The 18,674-nt window shown below is 33.3% G+C and overlaps 3 protein-coding genes across 3 annotated transcripts in view; 1 reads left to right on the top strand and 2 right to left on the bottom strand.

Moving 5' to 3' along the window:
- Positions 1-2,406: 2,406 nt before the first annotated feature.
- LOC144554054 (uncharacterized) lies at positions 2,407-7,431 on the bottom strand. Its single transcript, XM_078302266.1, has 12 exons — positions 7,157-7,431; positions 5,623-6,824; positions 5,389-5,517; positions 5,208-5,285; positions 4,162-4,899; positions 3,954-4,076; positions 3,796-3,855; positions 3,593-3,712; positions 3,436-3,495; positions 3,208-3,279; positions 2,909-2,981; positions 2,407-2,782 (listed from the first exon to the last, which is right to left on the bottom strand). Exons 1-12 carry the CDS (start codon positions 7,284-7,286, stop codon positions 2,553-2,555), a joined length of 3,015 nt encoding a protein of 1,004 aa, XP_078158392.1. The 5' UTR covers positions 7,287-7,431; the 3' UTR covers positions 2,407-2,552.
- Positions 7,432-9,615: 2,184 nt separating this feature from the next.
- On the top strand, positions 9,616-10,788 carry LOC144553849 (uncharacterized). The gene is made up of 2 exons (XM_078302038.1): positions 9,616-9,628; positions 10,331-10,788. The coding sequence occupies exons 1-2, from the start codon at positions 9,616-9,618 to the stop codon at positions 10,786-10,788; spliced, it is 471 nt and encodes a 156-aa protein (XP_078158164.1).
- A 6,918-nt stretch (positions 10,789-17,706) lies between these two features.
- LOC144554053 (disease resistance protein RGA2-like) overlaps positions 17,707-18,674 on the bottom strand; it is a 72,583-nt gene continuing 71,615 nt past the window's right edge. Inside the window, exon 3 of the mRNA XM_078302265.1 lies at positions 17,707-17,769. The gene's annotated coding sequence lies outside the window, so the exon portion shown is untranslated. The remainder of the gene's footprint in view (positions 17,770-18,674) is intronic.

The following is an 18,674-nucleotide window of genomic DNA, read 5'->3' as shown; positions in this document are numbered from 1 at the left end:
CACGAGATAAATCGAGTTAAATAAGCACACAAGAAAGCAAAAACAAGAGATAAGGTGGTTCGGTCGAGCCTACTCCACCGGAAGGCAAACGACCAACAAACTTCACTATTAAACAAGAGATTACAAGGAGTTACATGAGTATTCCAATTGTTAGCACAAACAATTACTCTATCTCACTATCTCTCTTCCTCTCTCTCTTTCTCTCTCTTTCTGTTTTGCTCAAAGAGCCGCCTCAGCCATATCTCTAAATGGCGTAACCTAAAGAGTCGAAATATAGGAAGTTACAGCTTTGATGTGGGACAGGCCGATTGGGCCTAAACCCAACAGATAGCCATACAACTAATGTATGACAAAATGCCTCAATGAACATAAGACAAGATCAATTTCTTTGTCATTGTTGATGTTGTAATTAAAACATTAAAAACAAGTTTCTAATATGAACTCAATTACAAAACGAACCTTCAAATCAGGCAAACCATCATTGTAGAAAAATTAATCTAATACCTAACATAAACATTTAAATCAAATAACCCTGTAAAAGAATTGTACACATTTCACAACCAATGTAACCTCTACAGTTCATTGAAGAACTTGAATTTTAAACCACACAAGAAAATGACATTCTTTCTTTATCTCTTATGACACTATAAATCTAGACTGAAGCATCGGAAATTAAATAAAAATATACAAACATAAAAAAAAAAAAAATTCTCCTCTTAAGTACTTAACCAAGTAAAAATAAAGAGATGGCAAAAGTATGAAAAACAAGTGTGGTTACATGTTCCATTGATTTCTTAATTATATAAAAAAAAAACCACTTGAGAGGGCTATTTAGTTCCTGCTACCATCTTGAAAAAGTGCTGCATGATATTGTAGACACCAGAATAGCCACCTGAATAATTTGAAGGCAAAAAGTTTCAGAAAACCTTAGGTAGTCTTGACCCTGACACTTTCTGACAACTCAGAGCTTCTATCACAATAACCAAAAGTTTGTGCTACACCTGGTTAATTACTTGATTAGAAAAACAGCCATCTCGGTCTTTTGTGTATGGACCATAAGTAAGAAGAAAATGAATGTCAAATTTTCATATACATGCACAAGTTGAACTCTTTCGAACTTATTTTCTATTTGATTCTAGAGCTGAGAATGGAAAGTTGGATTAACCACCTTGAATTTGGGCTAAGACACATATCAACTTAGCTCAACATAGTTTGCAAGTTTGTTTGCAACACGACCCATAATTTAATATCCCAAAGGAGGTTAAAAAATGGTCTAAAACATTGATATTTTTTATATTTAACCATTTTTTTGCCATCTTTTCATAAATCCTAGAAAATAATACAAAAAAAAATCAAAAATAGTAAAAATTAATATTTTACAATTTCATTATATAAAAAAATTTATTGAGCTACTTAGATCAAAATATGAAATTTATAAAATTAGTTTTTGAAACCGTAGCATGGAATATCTTATGCTTTCCATAGCACCTAAGCCTTACTCTTAATATATTTATATCATAACTTATGCATTATTTGAAGCTTTCAAAACTTATATATTTTGATATTTGAGGTTGAAATCGTAAAGCCTTAGAAATTCCATTCGATATATACAATTTAATTTAATGTCAAAACCATCAAGTAATAGTTGTTTTATAAAACATCATGCACAGCTATATTTAAACAATAATTTTAGTATCTAATAAAAATAGCATCTAAAGACCATTGTTGAAGATTATAATATAAATGGTTCAAGGAGGAGGGATCCACTTACACTCTTTTTGGGTGACCAAATTACGCTCTACATTCTCAAAATCTTCAAAGTCGATCATACCGTTTTACATGATAGATATATTAAAATATGCGTCCAGATCAAATTTTTTTTTTTTGAATTTTTAATATTTATTAAGTATTTTACAAAATCCTTATTTTCAGACCATTAAATTTTTGTACCCATCTTGATAAATAGTAAAAAAAATAAAAAAAAAATATAAAATTTGATTTTCAAGCACATTTTAATATATCCATCATGTTTAATGGTTTGGATCAACTGTTTGGACTTTGAAAATGTAAGGTGTAAGTCGGTGTAGATCCATCCTCTTGTTGAAATACATATATAAAGTAAATTATTACGGTCTATATTTAGAAACTTACCTTAGTAAAAGCTTAAGCTTTAAGATTGTAGTGTTTTTCTGTTTGGTTATAGTATTATTTTCTATTTCTCTGTTCGGTACCTTAACAGACAATAATACCTTAATAAAACCAACCAAAAATATTTTCTGTTTTATTATAAATTAGGGGATTGGATCAAAGCCGCTGGATTAGAAGAACAGTTCATATTTCTGCCCATTGTACAGGTTAGGGTATTTTGACGGATTAACAATTTTTCAGTAAACCAAAACTGTCCAAGACGAAAATATAATTGAGGAAAAAGGAACCAGTTAGCACAATCTCACAGTTATACTAGTGCATTTGATTAAACAGGCAAAGAGATAGACAAGGAACAGATCAACCACAAATAGCTAAACAAAATTAACAGGGCCTCTACATTCCTTCTAGGACCTTCTAGGAAACTCAGCTTCAAACTCACATAATTTGTCAATCACTTCTCCTCTAAGAGTGCCCTGTACTACCCATTTACAATACTCATCATTATAATTAACCCCACAAACATTGAAAGTCATATTTTCATCGGTTAGAAAATAATCTGACTCCCAATTTCTTGATGCAACCATTTGGAAAGAGCCACTAACTGCCCTCTTTGTCCCATCGATAGACATCTCCCCTGAGATTTACATAATTAAGCAACAAAAATTAACATACAAACAAGTAATTAAGTTATAACAAAAATTATATATTTCGCATGACATAACATCTTTAACAAGTGTAAGAAAAATGAAAAGTTACGCACCATTAATTTTCCAAGACATTCCAACATAAGCAAATCCAAACTGTCCACCGTGCTCCTTAAGTTTGATAAGCACCTGCTAATATTATTTATCAACATACAAAACTTAACTAGGACAAGCATTGTTAAGACAAATGCATGCATTAGCTCAGCAGACTAGCAGAGCATTGCTGACTAATTAATCTCTTTATTTCTTTGGCTCTATATGGAAGAAGGAATAGCATGCAAACTAAAGGGATTACTAATGTGCGTGCGTGTGTGTTTTTTTCTTGGGTGGATCATTTGCTGAAAAGTTTACTGACCTTGCCAGGCGATTCTAGCTCCAATTTAATTGAGGGAAAGTCATTTGAGCATGTAACAGAACGGAGCAAAGCCTAAAAATTAATTAATCAATTAACGCTACATTAATTTAGCAAAAATAAAACACCACCAGATGGGGGATAAAATGTGCTGAGAATGAGATGTGTCAAGACTCAAGAGAAACCATGCAGCATGACAAATAGAGAAGCGGCAGACGGCAGTCTGCATACCTCAAACCTCTCACGCACCGGTAATCCAAGCTTATTAACAGACTTAATGCCAAATCTAGCCTGCATACACCAAAAAAAAAAAAAAAAACAGAATTGTGTATCCAAGAAAATATTGCAAATGACAAGGTAAGACTCGTTTACAAATTGTAATACAGACCTTTATGAAGGATCCAATGGGAGACAAGATGTTGTACTCAGAAAGGCAGCAATCAGAGAGTTCCTGCTTTAGGTTGTCAATTCGAGCACAACATTGTAAGATTTCAGTGTCCATCTTGAGCTGCAAAAAGACCATGGGTCCATGAGATATGTGTCAAAAGAAACCATGCAGCATGACAACTAGAGAAGCGGCAGTCTGCATACCTCACACATCTCACATGCTGGAAGTCCAATCTGATTAACAGAATTAATGCTAAATCTAGCCTGTATACACAAAAAAAGAAAAAAAGAAACAGAATTGTGTATCCAAGAAAATATTGCTATTGACAAGGCAAGACAGGTTTATAAATTTTAATACATACCTCAGGTGTGACAGATCCAATGGGAGAAAAGATGTTGTACTCAGAAAGGCCGCATTCAGAGAGTTCCAGTTTTAGGTTGTCAATTCGAGCACAAGATTGTACAATTTCAGTGTCCATCTCAAGCTGCAAAGAGACCATGAGTCTATGAGAGAGAGAGAGAGAGAGAGAGAGAGAGGGGGGGGGGGGGGATTTAACAGCAATAACAAACCTTCTGCATGGAGAAAACAGAATTGTGCATCCTCAAAAACTTGCATTTCTTATCAAAAAGGCTTTTCAAGATAGAGAGTTGATTCTGTATATTCCGAAATTTATCACCCAGTGATGCATCATCACGGAATTCACCGTTATTGGAGGGCATTTGACTTAGCTTGGCAGCATCTACAAGAAAACAATTGTAGTTGCGGTCAAAAGTGACGGAGCCATCCCAATTACCAGTACTTCCCGAGGGAGCCTTCTCCAGCTCCAAGCCTAGCTCACCCTTGACCTCATATTGTTTGTGTGGCATGGGCATCAACCAGTACGCATTAAGAGGAAAGCCAAGCTTGTGCACCCTCTCCATATGCTCCATATGATGCTCCCGATATGGAAATTCCAACTCCCTGCAGCAGCGGCACCAGTACTTTAGTGACCTGTAGGTTTTCCGTTCCCAAATTTGGAGTGCAACAGAAAGGCAGCCAGTTTGGACACAATAATTAATGACATCAGTGATTGAACCCCAGACGAGAAGACCAGTGAATTCAGTCTCCAAAAGCCCGCTCTCACTCAGGAAGAGATACAAGCTACGATTTGTAGTATCTTTCACCCAGCTGGGAACTGATGCTGATTCATCCTCATATCCGGTATCAGTAACTGAGATGTCTCTACAATCCTCGTCTGTCTCATCAGAGAGCTCATCACTGCACTCTGTAAGTCCCTCTCCCACTTCTTCTGTCCATTTAACATATCTCTGCAGTAACAAACTAGCTGACATTAGGCCCTTTAGCCCATCACTGGAGCATCAACTTAGGTTTCCTTGAAAAATTAACACCAGACAGATTTGTATGTTGAGTTTCAATTTGTGCCAGTCATATCTGGTAGTCGAACATACTGACCACTAGACTGGTATCTGTTATGAGTTATACAATACACCATGTTTATATTTTTTGAGCCTGGAATCTGAACCCTCTTGATGGACTAGCAGCATACAAGACTTGTTTTCTGCTACAGGATTTAGCAAAATTTATCATGTTTAGGATTGAGGCATGACCCTCTTACATTATCTGTGCTGATTTGAACATCTGTATCCTCTACAGGCTCGTAGTGGTACATATTCACATACGCATACAGCTTCATCTGCAAATGAATAAGAAAAAAAAAAAAGTCATATTTGATATTTTCCTGCTGGAAAGAATATGCATACCGTCCTGCAAGTGAGGCTACCAAACAAATTACATACCCGCAAATACGATCTTAAGAGAGGCAAAATACACTTGCGGAGGTCAAGCTTGCAGAGCTCCTCGATTTGAGGCTTCAAGCATTGCAGCTCAAAAGATAATTTGATGAGTTCAAGATAGCCTGGCTCTATCTGCAATCCAAAAATTACATTACTGGATCAACACAAAGAATAAGAAACATAAATAGAAGGGTGGGAGGAAGAATAGCTGCGTGGAGATATCATTAAATCACTGACCTTAAAACGAAATGCAGTTCTCCGGAATTCAACAAGTTCTTCAGGAGGAGAGTAAGAAAAAAACCTGTGGTTGAGGTGACCACAGGCTGATTCACCGTTCCATAAGTTCAATTCCTCGGTTGACAATAAAGGTGGGGAGTCAACAACTGACTCATAGGTTCTGCACATCACACTCCACAATTCAAAGTAGACAACTTCAGTAGGTGCAGACTGCATGTTGGAGATGGTGAGGCGGTTCATAAAGGACTTTACCTTGCTCTCCACCAGATGAAACATTTCGGAGGCTTTGGCAGGGGCTAGTTCAATTGACGGGATACACGGCGCTTCAAAAACCCAATGTGGCAGCCCGCCTGGGTCACTAAGCTGCCATTCTATCTCGTCTTCATCCAATTCAAAATAATACTGGCTGCCATTTCTCAAGGGACCGGTAAGTGCAGCCAGGCAACTGCCATTCTTGCTCCGTAATACATTAGACGTGCTAAGATCCATTATCCCATTTGGAGGTGCGGCTTTAACTTGGTTGACAAAATGAACCATGTCATCTACAAGTTGAACAAAACAGGAGAGGGGCTCCTCCTCCAGAAAACAGAAGCAGATAGGCAAATGCTCCAAAAGGCTTCTAAATGGGTAAGTGAGGCTTATACTGCTTGTCGGGTAAACAATGTGCTTGGCTGCCAGGTGAATAAGTGCCCTCAAGCGGCCATTAGAGAGCATTGAAAAGAAAGACTTCTCTTGGTGTTCTATCAACTTTTCGAATCCCTTGCGCAATTTTTCCAAGAGTTCTGACCTCCTGGAATCCTCTGACAACGGAAAATTGTTAAACAAGCTGCCACCATGGTGACTACACCCACATGCATCATACAGGAAGCCAAACGCACGCTCAACATCAATGGGTTTCCAGACAGTTTTGCGAAGGGTCTTGACACACCAATTCTGGTCGGCCAAATCACATTCTAATGGCCATGCATTAGTTTGATCAATCCCTGGTAAGTGCTTACATGCCAGGTGAACAAAGAGAAAATCACGAATTACAAACCAACGGAGGCACCCAGGGCTTGGACAGATGTAGACATCCCATCGATTGTAAAGTTGACGAAATGCGACCACATCCGCAAGCAAATATCTCGGCGTTGGAATATTGAGATATTCACAAGAGAAATAGTCCAGATCAGAGGTATTCACAAGCAAGAAGCTCTTCTTTACTGCGGTGAGAAGCAGATTGAGAAACTTGTGTTAGGAAACAACAGTCAGGCTTAAAGACAATAACAGCTGCAATGATTTTCATCTTGTTGAGGCAAAAAAATAGGTATCTGACCAAGATTATTATCTTGAATGGTTGGAATAGATATATATACTTACTACATATGCGCTACAATTGGTTCAGTCAAGATTATGATATAAAAAGGTAATAATTCAATTCTCTCTTCTGTATCAAATATAATTCATAGATTTCATGCCAATTACTGACAAATATGCATCACGTGGAAAGAAAGAAAGAAAGAAAAAATAAAAATAATAATAATAAAAAAAAAACCTCTATCGTCAAGGGATTTCCAATAGCCAATGGCTTCATCAATCCAGCCTTGCGGTTTTTCTTTTTCTTGTGATTCGATTGATCGGATGTATGTCCCCTCCCAGTGGCGCAATGCCTCTTGGACCTCCATAGCATACTAGGGGTTTCTTCGCTCTCGTTAGTTCATAGAATTAGGGTTAAGGTTTAGATTTAGGCAGAAGTTTCTTTTGGGTTTTTCCTATGTATGATTGACGGCCGCCGACTACTTAATTTCACAACCGAGAAACAAAGTTGGACACTTTGATAGGAATTCACATCCGCCTCAGGTTACCAATCTAAAGCTCGAAACTTGAGTGAATTTCTCAGGTTATCGGACTGAGTACAATGGAATCGGACAGTCCCTCAGCACGAATCACAAAGCACAAATAATACTGTTCCTGCGCCATTTCAAACCAGCACCAACTGAGAATAAATCTGGGACGTCCGTTTCAATTGCGTTGAGTCAGGTACCTGAGAGGCTGAGACAGCGCAACTTAGATAACACCAATCATTTTAGTTTTTGCACAACCACCCTCAGAAAAATTATTCGTGTCAATCAAACTATTAATATTTTGATGATTGAAATTTGAAATATTTTCATAATATTGCATGTAAAATTATTAATAAAAAGAACTATTAGACCGACCACAAGCAATGACACTTTCAACAATTTTTCTTTTTTCATCCTTGCATTATAGAAGGATAATCCAATGAGTCATTGTTAAGTCATTTTTTTCCTAATATAATGTTCTAAGGTGTTTTTTTCTTATAAAATATTTAGATCATATTGAAATGATTGTATAGCACGTTGTCGTTCAATAAAAATATTAAAGTATAAGTACTAGTTATCATTGTGGCAAGTATTTTTTTTAAACATTTTTTATGATAAAACCTTATATATTATCGTAAAATAATTAATTTGTAAAAATATAAATATTTGTTATGGTATTACACTCATAGAGTTAATCTGTGTGAGAATATTATCTTAAACCTAAGAAATAAAATATTATTTTTGAGAACATGTTAATGAAATTTAAATGTCTGTTTTTTGGGGGCTGATATTTAGACTCGCATTTAATCTTTTAATCGATAGACAATTTTATCTCTAAATTAGTTTCTCTGTCTAGATGTTAGTTATTTCTTTTTAATTAACAAGCTTTAGAAGATCATTTTTTTTTTTAATTTGTTGTCCTCCTTCCGGTTCTCCTCCCGACAAAATAAATAATATACCATTAGAAGAAATGGCAATCTTTTTTGTATAGGTGGCATTTTTTGTTTCTTTGTCTGGCATATTTTTTTTTTCCGGGAAGTGAATTGATGAAGTTAACAACAAAGTGACTGTTTTTTTTTTTTTGAAGGTTGTCGACAATTGTCGGCAACAAATATATTAAAAAAGAAAGTGTATTTACAAGTTTCGTACTTAGCACCCAAGTAATCTATTTAGTAAATATCACTGCCAGGAGTACACAGTATGCCCCTACCTGGTCTAACAATCCCCTCTTACACTTAATTTTATATAAAAAGCTCCCAATTATGTAAATTCGTTGTGGTTTCATCTATTAATAAACTCAAGGTCTTTGTTGTGCCCGAGAAGGTCCTCCTGTTCCTCTCCTTCCACATAGTCCAGCACCCTCCTGCCCAGGCCATATCCCATCTACTTCTTGCCCTTCCCTGCAGTGTCATTCGTCCTCCCAACCATGCATCCTCTATGTTCTGCTCCATGCGGGTCGGTATATTGATCTGGGCACACAGTCCTCTCCAGAACCTACTTCCAAATGGGCAGGACCACATGATGTGTCCCGTCGTTTCCACACTTTGACTGTTGCATAGCTTGCATCCCATGTTTATCTGACATCCTCTGATAATTAGGTTTTCCTGTGTGAGGATCTTATCGAGTAGCATTAGCCAGATGAATACCCTAACCTTCATTGGCACTTTGAGCTTCCACAAGACACGATGATACGGGGACTGTATCCTCGTGTTGTGAAGTTCGAAGTAAACAGATGATACCGTGAACAAGGCATTGGCACTCCAACGTCAAACTCTTGCTGTTTGCCCCGTCTGAACGCTGATTGAATCAGTGTAGAACGGCGCCAGCGCTGCCAGGTCCTTCAAGAAGAATGATTCTGACGCCCGCTGTGCCATACTCACCTCATCTGTTATTCCATATAGGTGACCCATAGTTTGTGCCCACTGCCCTTCCGGTTTGTGTTGCAACCACCAAATCCATTTGAGTAAGAGGGCCTCATTCTGGCGATCCAGATTGAGTATTCCCAAGCCCCCGTTACATTTTAGTGCACATGTTACCTCCCAATTAGCTAAGCAATTGATACAAGCCTGCGTAAGATATACCGACCCGCGTTTACACACTTTGACTGTTATATATGCGTGTAAATCTTTTTGCATAATCTTTATTGTGAGAACGATAAAATTAAGAAATAATGAGCAGCCTGCGTAAGATATATTCAGTGGGAAGTAGTAGTAAACAATAAATAGATTCAGATTTGTACAATTCACGTTGTTTAAGATACTTTGGTTACAAAGCAAATGAAGGGATGTACCAACATATAAGGCAAAGAAACTGTAATGATTATTCCATAAGTAGGGAATAATTATCATCAATTGTGATGGAGATAACAATTATTAATGTAATTATGTAATATATACATCACTTATACAAAGGAAACAGAGAAGATGATACAGCTTGCACCGTAATGTTTTCAAACTTGTATGAGAAATCTTGAGGCATAGTACCATAGCCTTACTCTGGATAGCCTCACTCAGGGAGCAATATTATTTTGTATATGAAAAAATACTAGAGCATTTAAACCCAACTCTACATACTTATCGCGCTTCAACATGAGACACTGTTTTTTTGTTATTTCCTCTGAAGGCTTCAACACAAATACACAAAGGAGAATTAGTTATTTCTCAAGTTCCCACCATGTATAGATTGTTTTTAATAATCCAAATTGTAAGTTCTAGCTAAGTCCTGAGCCAACTAGACCTGATAGGCGAAATTGGAACAAATCTCATCTTAGTTGCAAAACTGACCCTTATCTAAAATGATTTCTGAACTGAAATTATATTTAAGCTTGAGTATAAAAATTAGCTACTTAGACTAGATTGCCCTTTCTTTCTTTTTTCTAACTACAGGTTACTACTATCTTTGTAATGCCGGTTATCCAAATGGGGAGGGTTTTCTTACGCCTTACAGAGGTCAAAGATATCATTTAAGTGATTGGAATGATGGAAGATTACCACGAACAGCATGGGAGTTTTATAACTACAAACATTCTTCGGCACGCAATGCCATAGAACAATATTTTGGTCTTCTTAAAGGGAGATGGGCAATTCTTAGGGGAAAATCATTTTATCCGGTAAAGATTCAATGTCGAATAATTGCAGCATGTGCGCTCATTCACAATCATATTCGAAGGGAAATGCCTATTGATCCTTTGGATGTCGGAATGCAGGAGGCCAACCTACTGCTAGATGAGCTAGATGGTGAGCGAATTACACATATTGAATCAACAGATGAATGGACCAATTGGAGGGACACATTAGCTCATGAAATGTTTACCACGTGGAGGAGCTCAAGAAATAATCACTGAGTTGATATGTTATTATTTGTATTATATAGCCATTTTTCTATTTTGTCATTTAAGAAATTTTAATGGGTACGAAGTATATGGTTTAATTATGTATTAACATGATTCTTGTTATTCTGTGTTTTTGTAGTAGATTTTCTTATTATTATGTGGTGATGATTTACTAATATGGTCTAAATTTTGGACCATGTATGTAGGCACATTTATAAACTTGTTATACATAATCTTCTAAATTTAACATAACCTCTAAATTAAAATAAGTCAATATACATAATTTATTGAAGAGCTTGTATTTTTTTCCAAATAAGTTTGGAACAGCTACTGACATAGCCGGCTGTTTCCAATTCATGGCAGATGATGCAGCTAAAAAGGATGGAGTGTCTACAGAGATTGATAAAATACAAGGCTTATCTTTATTAGATCGTATCAAAGCTGGGGCTATCATTTTAGGAGATACTAGTAAAACCAATTATTATTTTTCTTTAGCGGATGACAAAAAGTCAGAGTATGTGATTTGGATCCTAGGTGGTTGTCAGATGTAGTAATTTTCATAATCAATTATGCTTTTATTTTTTTAATTTAAGTCAAAGGGATGTTGTTTTATATTATTACTTTTTTTTGTTGCTCAAGTTATTTTCAATGCCTACGGTGTTTTTTTTTTACATTAATATAATTTCTGATTATTAATTTATCTTCAAACAATACATAAAAAATTAGATAACATAATATTATTTAGTTAATAATTTAAAAATAGTGAAGTTATGTCTATAGCTATTGTAATGCATATAGCGCGAACCAAACATGGGAATGCTCATTCCAGGGAATGTTGAAGCAATAGTCATGCACGAACCAAACATGGTAATGATACATGCCCTGGAATGACATTCCCTGGCATTGCATTTCCTGGAATTCTTTTATTCCCTGGAATGACCTATAGCGCGAACGAAAAGCCCCCTAAATGGCGTAACCTAAAGAGTCGAAATATAAGAAGTTACAGCTTTGATGTGGGACAGGCCGATTGGGCCTAAACCCAACAGATAGCCATACAACTAATGTATGACAAAATGCCTCAATGAACATAAGACAAGATCAATTTCTTTGTCATTGTTGATGTTGTAATTAAACCATTAAAAAAACAAGTTTCTAATATGAACTCAATTACAAAACGAACCTTCAAATCAGGCAAACCATCATTGTAGAAAAATTAATCTAATACCTAACATAAACATTTAAATCAAATAACCCTGTAAAAGAATTGTACACATTTCACAACCAATGTAACCTCTACAGTTCATTGAAGAACTTGAATTTTAAACCACACAAGAAAATGACATTCTTTCTTTATCTCTTATGACACTATAAATCTAGACTCACTAGTGGAAAAACAGAAATCAGGATCGGCCTATCTGGATCGGTTATATGGACACCCGATCCTAATAAGTATCTGGATCGGTTTATTTAAAAAAACCGATCCTAAAAACTATTCAGATCGGTTTTTAGTAACAACCGATCCTAGTTTATTACTATTAGGATCGGTTTTTTGTGGAAACGGATCCTGATACTATCAGGATCGGTTTTATTTTAGAACCGATCCTAATAGTTCAATCATTTGGATCAGTTTTTAGTAAAAACCGATCCTGATAGTATCAGGATCCGTTTCCAACAAAAACCGATCCTGATAATTAAAATATCTCAAATAAATCTTATTAATTGAAATATATCATAAAATAGCATCTGGATCGGGTCTATACATAATAACCGATCCAGATAACTTAAATACATATAACAAATGAAATATATATCAGAAAATAGCATCTGGATCGGTTTTTAGCAATAAAACCGATCCAAATACTATCAGGAACGGTTTTATTGCTAAAAACCGTTCTTGATAATATTTTTTTTTTTTTTTTTTTTTTTTTTTTTTTTTTTTTTTTTTTTTTTTTTTTTAAAGGTAGCATTGTAAAACCTGGCCAGCTTTCAAGTATATTTTTTTTTTTAAAAAGAGGTTTATAATTGAATTAATTTCTTTAAAGATGTCAAATTAAAGATATTTAATTCCCTATGTATATCCTATATATGAACCGTCTGATAAAATTCGAATCAATATGGTCTTGGTCTAACCATATATATTTTGTTATCTCAGGTAATATGAATTCGTTTCCATTTGTTCATGACATCAATTAAGCAATTAATTTTATGGTATTAATTTATAAATAACAAATAAATAATTAAACAAACAATTATACAAACACAAACAAGTTGTTTATTTTTTTTTAAATAATCTCTGGTTATATATATATATCTCAGATAACTTAAATACATATAACAAATGAAATATATATCAGAAAATAGCATCTGGATCGTTTTTTAGCAATAAAACCGATCCAAATACTATCAGGAACGGTTTTATTGCTAAAAACCGTTCTTGATAAATTTTTTTTTTTTTTTTTTTTTTTTTTTAAAGGTAGCATTGTAAAACCTGGCCAGCTTTCAAGTATATTTTTTTTTTAAAAAAGAGGTTTATAATTGAATTAATTTCTTTAAAGATGTCAAATTAAAGATATTTAATTCCCTATGTACATCCTATATATGAACCGTCTGATAAAATTCGAATCAATATGGTCTTGGTCTAACCATATATATTTTGTTATCTCAGGTAATATGAATTCGTTTCCATTTGTTCATGACATCAATTAAGCAATTAATTTTATGGTATTAATTTATAAATAACAAATAAATAATTAAACAAACAATTATACAAACACAAACAAGTTGTTTATTTTTTTTTAAATAATCTCTGGTTATATATATATATCTCAGATAACTTAAATACATATAACAAATGAAATATATATCAGAAAATAGCATCTGGATCGGTTTTTAGCAATAAAACCGATCCAAATACTATCAGGAACGGTTTTATTGCTAAAAACCGTTCTTGATAAATTTTTTTTTTTTTTTTTTTTTTTTTTTTTTTTTTTTTTTTTAAAGGTAGCATTGTAAAACCTGGCCAGCTTTCAAGTATATTTTTTTTTTAAAAAAGAGGTTTATAATTGAATTAATTTCTTTAAAGATGTCAAATTAAAGATATTTAATTCCCTATGTACATCCTATATATGAACCGTCTGATAAAATTCGAATCAATATGGTCTTGGTCTAACCATATATATTTTGTTATCTCAGGTAATATGAATTCGTTTCCATTTGTTCATGACATCAATTAAGCAATTAATTTTATGGTATTAATTTATAAATAACAAATAAATAATTAAACAAACAATTATACAAACACAAACAAGTTGTTTATTTTTTTTTAAATAATCTCTGGTTATATATATATATCTCAGATAACTTAAATACATATAACAAATGAAATATATATCAGAAAATAGCATCTGGATCGGTTTTTAGCAATAAAACCGATCCAAATACTATCAGGAACGGTTTTATTGCTAAAAACCGTTCTTGATAAATTTTTTTTTTTTTTTTTTTTTTTTTTTTTTTTTTTAAAGGTAGCATTGTAAAACCTGGCCAGCTTTCAAGTATGTTTTTTTTTTTTAAAAGAGGTTTATAATTGAATTAATTTCTTTAAAGAGGTCAAATTAAAGATATTTCATTCCCTATGTACATCCTATATATGAACCGTCTGATAAAATTCGAATCAATATGGTCTTGGTCTAACCATATATATTTTGTTATCTCAGGTAATATGAATTCGTTTCCATTTGTTCATGACATCAATTAAGCAATTAATTTTATGGTATTAATTTATAAATAACAAATAAATAATTAAACAAACAATTATACAAACACAAACAAGTTGTTTATTTTTTTTAAATAATCTCTGGTTATATATATATTTCTCAGATAACTTAAATACATCTAACAAATGAAATATATATCAGAAAATAGCATCAGGATCGGTTTTTAGCAATAAAACCGATCCAGATACTATCAAGAACGGTTTTATTGCTAAAAACCGTTCTTGATAATTTTTTTTTTTTTTTTTTTTTTTTTTAAGAACAACTTTGAAAATAAAATAGTATTAGAATCAGTTATTTCAAATAACCAATTCTAATACTATTTTTTTATATATGGCATATGGTTCAATTATATGGTTGTTGTATATGTAATTAGTGTGGTGATTAATAGAATATATATATGGTTGTTGTATATGGCATATGGTTCAATTATAAATATTTTTTGATGAAAATTAATGTAATTTACATTATTAAAATTTATGTGATAATATAATTAGTTATTTGACATTGATATTTCATTTTGAAGTCATTTTGACTATTGAATTTTTTTATACAATCATGCATGATGCATCAATGACTTGTGCCATATAATAATATACATAGGACTTGAACCCTTGTTGTGTGGGGTTGTGAAGGAACGAATACGAATATTAGCATTTGGTCGATCGGAACCGTTAAAATGAAAGAATGTCATATTAATTTCACCATTATAAAATTTGATACAATTCGGGATTCGTGTACTAGTTCATCAAAGCAAAACAATATAGCAACATCGCACGGCCGTAAATAATTTACGTTGGATCAAAACTTACAGTTGTCGGGCCTTCGGCACTTTTACGTTATTAATGTTCCATGTTATATCTTGATCATTTTAAAAATTATTACATGTCATTTAATTACAGACCCACCGTTGGATGATCATGCAGAAATGAACGGTCTGCATTCCATTTAACAATTTGATGCCATTAATAATAATAAAATTGTACAAAATTGATCATAGTAGAGTTGATTTGGCCATACAAACACAAATAAATAAATTTGATATTTTTCACATTTTTCTTAATATTTATCTGTGTACATGCATTATCAACAGAAAAGAAAATAAATGGTAGCCGTTTGATGGTTGATAGACCATCAATATGAGTGGGGTTTACCGCAGTGATCTTTCTTATATATAGTATCAGGATCGGTTTTTTATAAAAAACCGATCTTGATACTATTTTTTTTCAAAGTTGGTTCTGCAGCAAAAAAAAAAAAAAAAAAAAAAAAAAAAAAAAAAAAAAATTATCAAGAACGGTTTTTAGCAATAAAACCGTTCCTGATAGTATCTGGATCGGTTTTTTATAAAAAACCGATCCTGATTTTTTTTTTTTTTTTTGCAGAACCCATTTTGAAAATTTTTTTTATCAAGATCGGTTTTTATATAAAAAACCGATCCTGATACTATTTTTTTCAAAGTTAGTCCCGCCAAAAAAAATTAGTATTAGGATCGGTTTTTTATAAAAAACCGATCCTGATACTATTAGGATCGGTTTTTTATAAACAACCGATCCTAATGATAACTCCCTATATAACCTGCTTAGGGTTCTTCTTATTTTCATTCCGCGCCTCTCATTTTCAACTTAGCGTCTCTCTCACTGTCTCCGTCTCTCCCTCTGTACTCTTTGTGTCTCTCTCTCTGTCTCCGTCTCTCCCTCTCCTCCGTGTCTCTCTCTCTCTTTCTCTCCGTCTCTTCCTCTCAAAGCCGAGCCTCTCGCACCTCCGGCTCGGCCGATCAACTATTACGGTATTAACTTTATATAATTTTCTCATTATTATGCTTTAAAAACACATTTTTTTGTATTTTTTATTGTAAAATGTTTTTCCATCTAATTGTTACATTTGTTTTTATTTTTAGGATCTTTTTTAATCTCAAGTGATGTGATTGCAAAAGAGGTAATTATTGATTTTTTTTATTGTTATGCTTTACATTAATTGCATAAATGTGTGTTAATTGAAGAAATAGCTCAATTAGTCACTTGTATGTTTGTTAATTAATTTTTTTTGGATTTAAATTTCTTGTTATAATATGTAATGCTTCACAAAACTTTGTATGAACATGAATTTTTTGTAATAATTTAAGATGTGTATGATATTTAATTTATGATGTGTATATGATATTTGATTATTGTTTCTTACTGTGCAAAAAAAAATATATTTAGGATGCTGGCCAGCAAAATATATATGGAAGCTGGTCAAATAAATAAAAATATTTTTTTTAGCTTCAATAAAACATCAGGATCGGTTATTTTAAACAACCGATCCAGATTACTACTATTATGATCGGTTATTTTTTTAAAAACCGATCCAGATTTCAGATCCTCATTCCAACAAAAAAAAAAGTATCAGGATCGGTTTTATATAAAAACTGATCTTGATAGTTCGTATCTGGATCGGTTTTTATTTAAAAACTGATCTAGATATGAAATTTTTAATAAAAAAAAATATTCGAAAATATTATCAAGAACGGTTTTTATATAAAAACTGATCTTAATAGTTCCTATCTGGATCGGTTTTTATTCAAAAACTGATCTAGATATGAAATTTTTAATAAAAGAAAATATTCGAAAATATTATCAAGAACGGTTTTTATATAAAAACTGATCTTAATAGTTCCTTTCTGGATCGGTTTTTATTCAAAAACTGATATAGATATGAAATTTTTAATAAAAAAAAATATTCGAAAATATTATCAAGAACGGTTTTTATATAAAAACTGATCTTAATAGTTCCTATCTGGATCGGTTTTTATTCAAAAACTGATCTAGATAACTACTATTAAGATCGGTTTTATGAAAAAACCGATCCTATTAGTTTCTATTTGGAACGGTTCTTTAAAAAATATAAAACCGATCCTGATAGTATCAGTATCGCCTTCATCAGGATCGGTTGGATTCCGTTACTGATATGTGTATATAACCGATCCTGATTCCATATTTTCCACTAGTGACTGAAGCATCGGAAATTAAATAAAAATATACAAACATAAAAAAAAAAAAATTCTCCTCTTAAGTACTTAACCAAGTAAAAATAAAGAGATGGCAAAAGTATTAAAAACAAGTGTGGTTACATGTTCCATTGATTTCTTAATTATATATAAAAAAAACCATTTGAGAGGGCTATTTAGTTCCTGCTACCATCTTGAAAAAGTGCTGCATGATATTGTAGACACCAGAATAGCCACCTGAATAATTTGAAGGCAAAAAGTTTCAGAAAACCTTAGGTAGTCTTGACCCTGACACTTTCTGACAACTCAGAGCTTCTATCACAATAACCAAAAGTTTGTGCTACACCTGGTTAATTACTTGATTAGAAAAACAGCCATCTCGGTCTTTTGTGTATGGACCATAAGTAAGAAGAAAATGAATGTCAAATTTTCATATACATGCACAAGTTGAACTCTTTCGAACTTATTTTCTATTTGATTCTAGAGCTGAGAATGGAAAGTTGGATTAACCACCTTGAATTTGGGCTAAGACACATATCAACTTAGCTCAACATAGTTTGCAAGTTTGTTTGCAACACGACCCATAATTTAATATCCCAAAGGAGGTTATGCAGGTTTATAGCGCAAAGCAAAAATCAGAGCTTTCACCATGTTTACACAGCGAGGGAATGAAAAAGATTGCTATGTCAAGATGTGAATATATTAGGATTTATGCTATTCTTGAGATATCGATAAGCATCTCAGTTTGGAATGTTTCTCTTAAGAATACTTTTCTCAAGCTAGTACATATCTACTTTCTCTATATGGCTCATCTTTTATGGAAAGTTTGTATTTGAAATTACAGTATTACACAGAATATAGAGCTTTCCTCATTTTTCATCCTCATCTCATCATTGTCTCATGCTTTCCGTTGTCTACCATGCATAATAGTTCTAACTTACCATATCCGCGACTGCAATGGCAATGTGCTGCTTTCGGCCACCTAACAGCTTGCCTGACATTCGTGTCATACCCTCGAGGGAAATTAGAAATAAATTGACCCACGTTGAGACTTGGTAGCATTTGGCAAGTGGCAACCACGATTGCTCTTCTTCATTAACTTCAGACTTGAAACCATACAATATATCGGCATGTAGTATGCA

The sequence above is a fragment of the Carex rostrata genome, chromosome 5, assembly GCF_964058835.1.
Source record: "Carex rostrata chromosome 5, lpCarRost1.2, whole genome shotgun sequence".
NCBI classification, from domain to species: domain Eukaryota; kingdom Viridiplantae; phylum Streptophyta; class Magnoliopsida; order Poales; family Cyperaceae; genus Carex; species Carex rostrata.
The sequence above is the reverse complement of the archived record's forward strand: the minus strand, read 5'-3'. Positions and strand labels throughout refer to the sequence as shown.

What these genes read in the sequence shown, in the direction of transcription:
- LOC144554054 (XM_078302266.1), bottom strand. Translation starts at nt 7,286, where the DNA reads ATGGAGGTCCAAGAGGCATTGCGCCACTGGGAGGGGACATACATCCGA. An exon ending in GAAATCCCTTGACGATAGAG is followed by an intron (nt 6,825 to 7,156) that starts GTTTTTTTTTTA and finishes TTCTCACCGCAG; the next exon opens with TAAAGAAGAGCTTCTTGCTT. An exon ending in TTCAAATCAGCACAGATAAT is followed by an intron (nt 4,900 to 5,207) that starts GTAAGAGGGTCA and finishes TTGTTACTGCAG; the next exon opens with AGATATGTTAAATGGACAGA.